Raw genomic sequence first — 10383 nt, 5'->3', positions numbered from 1 at the left:
CACCGATTCGGGTCGTCCCCCTCCCCCCACCTTTTCTCTCTCTCTCTCTTTTATCTCAGTGAAATATTACGTGTAAGGGATAAAAACGTCCAACCGAAAAAGAAGTCTCGGTGTTAATTCGATGGGATCGTGGAAGCATTGGGATAAGCATCGTTTAAAAATCGTTAAAAATGGTTAAATTTCATCAAGACGGTACGACGCCAAAATCCTTCGAATGGATATTTGATATTTGCTCGGATTATTGGTTCTTACGAGAGTAGCGTAGATAGTAGCAAGATTGGAACGGAATAATATACGTTTAAGAGTAACGATCATAACCCACCACTGCGTTGTAACCCAAGTGGCGCCGACATTCCAGACGAATATTCGTTATCTCCCTTAAAAGGGATCGCTTTTCGAAAATCAAGAATGCGCGAGTCGTGAAATTTTTAAGTTTCGTCGACCCTTTGACTTTATTTTAATGTCACGAAGCGGCGATCCGCGTGGCGCCTTTTCCAGACGTGTATTTTCCGTAGACGTCTGTAAAGGATAACGATACATCCATTCATCGTATAAATTCACACGATTTTCCCACTCTTTCCCGAGAAAACTCTTCGAATTTTACTCGAATCTCCGTTCTATTCTTCGACCTTTTCGATTCGCGATTTTCCAACATAGCGTTATCTTTATCACGCTTTATCCAATTCCGTATACAACATCGAGGCTTCGTTCGTTTCCCTTTCCTTCTCTCCCCAAACTTTCCCTCGCCCGAGTGGAATGTTCCTCGAATACACGGTGCTGTCAGCTCGTTACCGCCAATGAATATGGATCATCTACTAGGATCCAGCAACGGAGGAGGCAAGAAACGCGGAGATTCGATTCTTTCCATCGGCGCTGCACCGAGCGAGTTGCATCGTAGATTTGCATCGAGGAAACATCAGTCACGTGTTCGATATTCGTGTGGAAATTTTTATATATTTGTGGATGCGCGGTTTCGTAAATGGAAATAATTGCAGTGATCGTTGATCACGACAATCGCGTTCTCAGATTCGATCTTCAGATCACAGCAGGTAACAATCACGTTTCGATTAAAATTATCCCTTAGATCTAGACTAGGCGCGAAAGTTCCCAACAATAACTCGTTTATCTAACTTTTCACCTTTAGATGAAAAGGGAGAGAAATTTTTCACACATTTGCTTTCTTATATTTATCGCATCTGCGCTTCGATTCCTTTTTAATTCCTCCTTTACCCACCGAATAAGAAAAACCTTCCCCTCCAATTTTCAATGACCACCACGCCTCTTCTTCCCTTTTCTGGGGGCGGAAAATTCACATTTTCCAATCTTGGTAGCCATCAGATCCGTTGCAAGAGGTCTCGAGATACCGATCGATGGTGGTGGCGGTGATAGAAAGACGTTAACTTTCGAGAGTTGGCAGTTGGAGGAGAAGGTTCGATCCAGGTTTTTCGTGGAAACGTTGTACGGTCGTAAGAAACGAAATACGAAGTTGGATGCACAGGGGAGGGGGAGCGGCGAAGCAATTCGATTAAAAGGCCGACGGAAATAAAAATAGACGACACGGATTTTTCTCTTCCCCTCCCTGCGCATCTATGGCGGCGCTATCGATTATCGGCCAATTCGTACGCCGGCTTCCGCTCGAGAGCTCGATCTAATCCCTCGCGAACCATCGCGCTCCTATCGATCCACCATTTTTCTCCTCCCTCCCCCTTCTTTTCAGATCCATCCATCTTTCTGAACATTCCGCGAAACGCAACAGGTGATATTTTCGAGAAACTCGTTAAAACGGTAATAATCGTTCGCTCAGAATCCGGCAAATAGATCGATATCGACCCCTCTTTGTCTCGCGCGAACAAACCACGTCCCCCCCCTCCAATGATCTTCTTCCTTCCAACAAAGAGGAAAATTCTACGGGCTTCTCTCGTCGATCCTATTTTCTTTCATCCCGTCATCAGATTTTTATCACAGTGTGGTGGCTGCACTCGCCACGTTACAATGCTATTGTTAAAAGTTTCTTCCGATTCTCTTTTTTTCCAGGGGATCGACAACGGGTTTTTTAAAGGAAAAAACCCCTTTTTAAAGGAATATGATATCGCGGGGCGGGGTATAAAATTTCAGCTTGCCTAAAATTCTTTCCTGCGTTATCCTTTTTTTTTATTTCGAACGAGAATCTCGAACGAAAAATCATTCTTCTCTCGATTTTCGAAAATTAATGACCAGCATCTTGAAAACGCGTCGTTCCATATTTTGCATTTTCACGATTCTCGGTGGGGAGGATTAAAGCGAAGGAAGACACTCGAGAAAGAGAGAGATAACAAGTTTCAATTTTGCTCGGTTCCAATGGAAGAGGGTCGATTGGCTCGATTCCAAAATCAGCAAAATCGGGGTAGAAGGATGAGTCGGAATTACGCGTTAATTCGTAGCGTAATTAAAGTTAGAAATTATTCCACGAGAATGGCGAAAAGTGGCCACGTCCAAAGTGGGAACGACGCGCGCCTTTCGCCATTTATTCGATCCTCGACGCCTCGACGATCAACCCTTTCGTTCGTTCATTCGTTCGTTTCGAGCTTCTTCGACTCGTGCCTTCCACGATCGATTAAACGTCGAGGAACCCGCGTTCCAATCCCATTCCTCCTCTCCACGATTCCTTCCAACGATTTCGTTTCCCCCCGCAACGTTTCTCCAGACGTTCGTATTCCAATGCTTCGTTCCTATATCGTGGAGTGTGTGTGGAGTGTATACGGAGCTCGCTGTTTCCGCGATTTCGTTAGGCACCGTGGATGCAACCCCATTTTGGGGGAGAGTGGAAGACAAATATAGACCGGGACGGTTGATATTTCTGCTCTCGAATTCCGCTCCGCGTGTATTTTCCTTTTTTAAAATTAAGAAAAAAGATCGAGATCAATTTTGAATCACTTTGGCATTTTTTCCCACCAACTTCACGGGGAAATTTGCCGAGTTGAAGTTTTTAAATAAATAATAGGCGTAGACAGAAAAGACGAAGAAAGAAATTTATTTCGAGATTCGTTTGATCTTGAATTTTCGAGGAAACAATGCAGGGCGAGCAAATTAGTCGGCGATCTCGCTCCAATTTATCTCTGGACGAAGAGAAGAAATATCTGGTCCTTTTGATCGCGCCACCATCTTTGATCTATCGACGCGGCGGATACCTTGCTCGCAAGGAATTTCGTTCAATTACGAAATGTCGACGGCCACCTTGATTCACGTTGACTTGCGCATAAGTTTTAATCAACTTCGACCCTCGTAAACACGTCCGTGATCGAGTTTCGCCACTCGCCTCGAGATTTTCTTTGCGACGAATCACAAATTCTGGAGGATATAACTTCGATTTCGAACGTGGAGAAACATATAATTCGAAAAACACGCGAACAATTTCAAATTCGCAAATTCAAATCTTCTTCCTCGATGTGTAAATTTCGTGTAAGGCTTCGCGAAGCTTTCTCCTTCTTCGGGAGGGAAAGGGAAAGGGTTTCGTTTTATCGATTCGAGAGATCAAGCCGCCACTTTTAATCAAATTACAGATTTTTATCTCGCGTTATCCGATCTTGTCTGCTAGCCGACCCTAACTTCCATTAGGGGGAAAGCTAATCCGCGCGGATAGACGACTCAGCCGGCGTCGGATAACTCATATCCCATCGACGAATGCATCGCGCCAACGTGAATTCTGAAGCCGAGAGAGATTGGCCGCCATCGGCCAACCGTGTCTTCGTGTTTCGATTTTCACCACTCGAATGGAAATAAACCGAGACTTTTCTCGATTTCTCTCTTTTTTTTTTTTTTTTTTTTTGTTCCTTCTATTATTATTCCATGCCCACGTCGATAGAGAAAAATGACTTTTGACTTATGGCAAAGAGGATTTATTCGAAATCCTCGGTCCATCGATTTGAAACGGAACGGAAACGACTGTTGAAGGGATGCAACTTAAGTCGAGTCGAATTTTCTATCCGACGAGCACAAGTTGAAGTTTTTCATCCTCGTTATTCGCGCACGATTCGAAGCTATATCCGATCTTGTCCAGACCGTGGAAATCAGTGACGCGAGAAGCTGGAACGTGGCAGGTAAAAGGTTTGACTCTGGACAGGCTCGGTATATACTCGTTTCATGCGTGTAACGCGATTAAATAATGATCATCGGGCAACCGTTCACGGACTCACGTGCATACATACGCGCAATTTAACGCAAGAGTGACGAAAAATGACGTAGAATCGTTCGAAGGACGAGCGTGGGCACGTGTAGATCACCTACCCTCTCTCTTTCACTCTTTTTTCTTTCGCTTTTCTTTCTTTTTTTACCCTCTTTCACGATCGGTAAAAGACCTCTTCTTCTTCTTCTTCTTGCTAAGACGACAATTTCCTCGCTGATAATTATTTCTTTTTTACTTGGAGAATTTGAGAATCGTTGTTGTTGTTGGACGAACATCCGAACGAGATGGGAAAAAATGAGAAGAGGGAACACGCGACGGCGGGGAATCGGCCCCACTGTCGAAGCTTATTAGACCATGACGCCAATCACTTCCCCGTCCTCGATAAATTCGTTTCGTTCCGACTCGTAATTGCATTTGTTTTGCAACAACGACGTTGTTCCCTCCATGCTCTCTCTTTTTTTTCAACCGGATGCAAACAATGAAATTATCCTTCGTTCGGAGAAGAATCACCCTACTGTACTACCCTACTACCCTCTGGTAAAAAATCGAATCGAAACCACTTTGCTCCCGAGGGATCGAACGTCATCCAAAGGGAGGGGAAAGAGAGAGACAGGGGGTAGAAAAATTGTAACAGCGATAGCTTCGATCGATAGATCGAAAATTTTAAATGTTTGGAAAAAGGAGACCTTTTTGAAATTGAATTTGCGCGACAAATTTTCGCCGATAAAACACGATAAAATAAAATTTCGCGTATGCGCGAGCCGTGTGTTTCCTGCGTAAACAGAATCGGGACGATGAAAAATATCGCCTCGAAATTTCACGTTCATCCTCGAGTCGTTCTCAAAATCATTCTCCCGTTTATTTCAACATTCCTCCACGAATTTTCACTTTCCTTTTCGCGTTCCTTCGAGACGAGGCGCGCCCGATCGATGTTTCCTTGAAAAGAGTCGGAATTTTTTCAAAACGATGGAAATTTCACGAATCGAAAATCGACGGGAGAAATGGACGGATCGATTTATTCCTCGAGTGAGATCGGCTACAATCTAACGAGATCTCGAATGAAAAGTCGAGATACGAGATCGAGAACGCGTGCGCGTTTTAATTGAATTTCCAACGTTGGCTCGAATTTCGAATCTTTATTTCGCTCGATCCCGGGCGACATACGTACGCAAAAGGTGGGGGAGTCAGAGTGTCGCTGATTTCCACCCGATTTCACGCTTGCCGAACAGCAGTCGATCTCGTATCCAGGAGATCGAGATCGGATCTCACCTTCGATCTCTGGGATAATCGAGAAAAGGAGAGATCCCTGCTGCCACTCCCCCGTTCCAAAATTAAATTCCCGTTCCCGACGTTTTATCTCCCCGAGCTTGTCGCCAACTTCAACTTCCAAACTTCATTTTCCACGTGTTTGGCCATGGAGAATCGCGAGTCGTGAAATCGACTCGTTAAACTCGAACGGAATTCGATCGGGTGTACGCGTTTTAACCTCGTTGATCCGCTTGCCTTCTTCCTCGATATCGCGTATCGAAAGATAAAAATCGAAACGAATTGGTCCGGATAGTTCGACGCGAGCAAGTCCCAGTTTGCCGAATTTCTCGCGAAACACGAGTTGTGCTCTGTTTGCGCTCGAGAAAATGTTTACATTCGTCACTGGACGAAAAGAAAAAAAAGAAGAAGTCATTAGCGTTTCCCGAAAAATATCCGGAAATAAACGAGCGACGATGCATCATCCTTGTCACTCGTGTTCTATCGTGATTTATCGGTGGAAAGATTCAACCCTTTGCGCTCGAGAGGCGATTCTCGGTCGCCGCGACGTTTCGACTCTTTGTTCACGCTAGATTTCCTTATCTCCGATTAATAAGACCGCGAATATTGACTCGATTCCCTCTTTATCTCTTCATTGGGGAATAATAGGAAACTTTAAACTTAATTTCGAAAATCGTGGCAAAAGTTTAGAAGCCCTAGAAAAAAAAAAGATTCGAAAATAAAATTAGCTCGAGCGAGGATGAGATCGATTTCGAATTGTTGAGAAACGAGATTGATTATTGTCTCCGTTAAGGAATCAGTGAGACGTAGCATTAGGTATCGAAGAAATCGAAGAACGACAGACAGTGAATCCAAAAGAGAAATAGCGATATTCTAGTGATCCAGAATTGACTCGTGAAGAAATTTAACGATTTTACGTAAGACGCTCGTCGCATAATCTCATCTCTCGTTACTTCGCCCGAGCGAAGGAACTCGTGGAGCGTAAAGGGTTGAAAAAGGGGTATACCTGTCGTAAATGGAACTGCGAAATCGAGCAACGAGATCTCGATTAACGATCGCGACGCTAATGCAACCAGAATGGAAAGTTACCGGCCTGGCTGTTTGCCCTTGCGCCAACCCCGTTGGTTACTTTCTTTCCTCGCGATTGTTCGTTTCGCTCTGGGAAAGCGAGGGAATTGGAACGGATCTGGAAGAAAGAAAAAAAATAAATAAATAAAAATAAAATTCTTTCCAAGTTTGCCACGATCAGCTTTTATTATATTTAACGGAGAGGAGGCGACGAAAATTTACCTTTTACCTTCCAGAATGATCAATCGTTATATAGGCGATAAAAGCTCGTGTCTATAAATATATATATATATATATATTTATTTCGTTATACTATTTATTCGCTCGAGCTCGAACTCGTCTCGTCTCGTCTCGCGGGATCCCCACGAGGATTCACGATGTCACGTCGAAACACGGGAATTTCCTCAAATTCTCCGATTCTCGATCCCTCTCCGCCTTTAAAGATTCATACGGTAAGCGCATATATTATACATTATCGATCCTGTATGATCTCAAAATACTAGAAAGTAGAAAAAGGTTAACCGTTCGAGAACGAGTAGCATTTGCCAAGAATCGAATCGAAGATTCAGAGGGGTAAGAAATATAAATATATTTCTTGAATTGTTTATTTAATTGTGACCAAGGACAGAGTACATTTTTATAAGAAAATATAAATTTTCGTCGCCTCCTCTCCGTTGAATATAATAAAAGCTGATCGTGGCAAACTATTTTATTTATTTTTTTCTTTCTTGCAGATCCAATTCCCTTCCAAAGCGCTTCGTTCCTTGCGGAAAATTTCTTTTTGGAGATCCTACGACGAATAAATATCGTAACTTCATCCGTTAAACTTCTCCTTGACAAATTGCCATTGTTCCACGTGAAAAGTTTTCTCCATCTCGAATCGAAAGAAAATGAAACGTTCCGAGAAGATAACGCCCTCTAATTTGTCCCAGTCAAAACACCTATCTATCCAGATCCTCTTATCTCCTCCCCCTCCCTCCCTTTCTTTTTTTCACGTCGATTCGATCTCGTTCGTCGAACGATAGAATTCCAAAACTGATTATCGCCACTTTCATTTCGTAATTCACCAAATTATTAATAATTGATAGCTTTCGAGATGATTGCCAAAAATCGATCGATATCTCAATGGACGTACAAAAGAACGAAAAATATTCACTCGAATATATATTTATTTTATTTTCGTCGCCCTCTACGAATGACGCGTAATAATACTCAAGAAAAAAAAAAATATATCAGCAAAAGATTCGTGGAGATCGTGGACTCGACAGCTACGAATGCAACGACGAATCGAAATCGGTTCGACAACTAATTCCCATATTCGACGGGGAAACAAGAGCGATTGCCACGATCTTATCGTCTTAGCCCATGCACCCTCTACGCGTGTCCCGCCTAATGGAACATCTCTGGCGCTCGAGCAAGCCTGCACTGTATCGTATCCTCGAAATATTCCGTCTCGACACCCTCGATCGGTGCTCTCAGAATCGCGACGAGACACTACGCTAGGATTCATAGTATACCGTTTCGTCTCAACTCACGAGGAGAAACCTGTCTATCAGACAACGCTACGAGGAAAGTTGAACTATTTGAAAGGTGGCGGTGGTGGGTGAAGGGTATGCACGGGGCGCGTTTTCGCGAGAGATGTTTCGCGATCGTTGCATCGTGGAAAGATCCCGGATTACTTCACGGAACGGCGAGCAAAATTTCTCTCGGCATTCTGATCCGGTTATTTAATTAGTCGGCTACGATCGGAATTTCGCGACGCGACGCGTACTTACTCGTCGGATTTAAATTCTTCCCGGGTTTGCTTGGAATGGCGAGGGGGAGAGTCGTCCTCCTTTCTAATCTTTTCTGAATTCACTCGAAAAATCCAAATTGAATTGAATCAGAGAAACATCGATTTGGTTTCGAGTTTTGGGCAGACGATTGTTCGAAAGATTGGATAAAATTCGGAACGAGACGATATAACGAGAGATATAAAGAGAGAGAAAGAGAAGAAAGGAACGCACGGTAGTTTTATATCAAGTTGTGCAGCGCGCTGATTATCGAGAACGAGGAGTTAAATGGGAACAGAAGTGGAAACAGACAGGAATGGTAATCCTGGTCTGCAGATCTGATCGATTCGTGCAACGCAGCGTGCCGGTAGGCATCTATTCAAGCACGCATTCGGTCGATTTAATACCGTAATTTCGTAGAGCACCAATGGTGGGCAAACTTTCGGTAAGTGCCCTCCAAGTAGACCTACTCTCGGTGCATACACACGTCAGAAATGATCGTAAGCTTGCGTGTAGCAATCCCGAGTCCAAATTGGATCCAACAAATCTTCGTGTTCGAAATTAGCCACGTCTATAACGTGGCCGAATTGCCACGAATTTACCCTTAAACGAAATATCGAGTGGATATCGAGTGAGAAAGGGAGAGAGAGAGAGAGAGAGAGAGAGATCGGATTAAAAATACATCCCTTAACGCATTCAACGCGGATCACGCGCTCGCGTGGAGGATAAATTATATATCCTTCTCTTTTCTTTTCGCGTGTACGTTCCAATCAATGTTGCGCGCTTAATTTATCTTTGATTAAAGCCGAAATAATCCTCTACACTCTTCGAATCTACCCAATTCTTTTCCATCCGAATTATTATAGAATTATCCAACTATACAAGTTTACTTATACTCCCTTTAATTTTGTATTATATATATATGTGTAAATATATTTCTGAATTTCCACAAATTATTTTCTACGAAAGAAAATCAATATTCTCCAATATTGGAGAGAGAGAGAGGGAGGGAGGTCGGTTAAATTCGCGAGCTCCCAAACTTCCTCCGCACTTCTTGTTCTCGGATATACGGTGGAAGGGTGCGAAAGATTCGAGGCGGCCAATTCGACGGAGCGTCACTCTGGCCGGCCCAACGTTGAAAGTCAAGAATAAAGGAGGGCGGTTTGTTTTCAACGTAAACGAGCGGGTTTGGGCCGGTTCGGTTCGATACGCGGCGGAGGCGGAGGCGGCGGCAGGTTGCAAGGTTTATCGGCCCTGACACGTGTTACGACAACGGATTTGGCGGTTACGATGACGTGGAAGGGGTGTGAACGAGACAAAATCCAAGGCTGGCCGGGGGCGGGAAGGGAAGGGGCACGGCACCATCCCAGGGTCGATCGTGGAACCGATCGAAACCCCTTTGATCAAGTACCGGTAAACATTCTCCCAGGTCACGGATGAAAGCTCGCCTCTCCGCTGTTTTCAGCCTCCGGTCTGGCCACCAAATCACACGCCTCTCCCTTTATCGCACGCTTTCCCCCCAGCTTAATATAGACGTGCACGCCGGCGAAAAAATTGCTAAATCGTTTACACATCGGCGAAACTTTCGGTGACGAAATCCACGATTATCGACACGGAGATATAATTTTCTCGTTCTACGAAAATCGTAGAAATATATATAGAGAGAGAGAGCGGGAAAATATCTTACCAAATATATCTTTCTCCCTCTTTCTCTGTTTCAGATTTCCCTGGAAAATCGAGCGAAACGGCTCTAGCCTAGTCGATACTCTCGAGCGAAAATTTCGAGAAAATTTCGACGAGGAAGGAGCAACAACTCGATCGAACTTGAGAACAGATATACGTACATATATATATATATACACGCGAGTGAAAGAGGAGAGTTGTGGATCGGTTCGAAGAAATGAGAGGGCAAAGGATGAGGAGGAAGAAAGGCGGCGTCAACGAGGGATCGTCGACGACCTGATGCGGCATCTCTGATCCGAAAGAGCGCGGCGAGATCTCGGCTGCGCTCGTGGCGATCGTGGGACGAAGAAAATGAACGAAAGCGCGGTCTACCTGCTCGGCTCGGAAGAAGAGGGAAACGTAGGTGACACCCAACTGAATCGAAGCTTCTAC

General features: G+C 44.2%; 1 protein-coding gene across 1 annotated transcript in view; it reads left to right on the top strand.

The window, feature by feature from the left end:
- Window positions 1–979: 979 nt before the first annotated feature.
- The window catches only part of LOC102675102 (dopamine receptor 2), a 46382-nt gene continuing 36978 nt past the window's right edge, over window positions 980–10383 (top strand). The window contains exons 1-3 of the mRNA XM_031511095.1: window positions 980–1049; window positions 2451–2469; window positions 4735–4739. Of these exons, the coding sequence (XP_031366955.1) occupies window positions 980–1049; window positions 2451–2469; window positions 4735–4739 (94 nt within the window). The remainder of the gene's footprint in view (window positions 1050–2450; window positions 2470–4734; window positions 4740–10383) is intronic.

The sequence above is a fragment of the Apis dorsata genome, unplaced genomic scaffold, assembly GCF_000469605.1.
Source record: "Apis dorsata unplaced genomic scaffold, Apis dorsata 1.3 scaffold_292, whole genome shotgun sequence".
NCBI classification, from domain to species: Eukaryota; Metazoa; Arthropoda; class Insecta; order Hymenoptera; family Apidae; genus Apis; species Apis dorsata.
The sequence above is the reverse complement of the archived record's forward strand: the minus strand, read 5'-3'. Positions and strand labels throughout refer to the sequence as shown.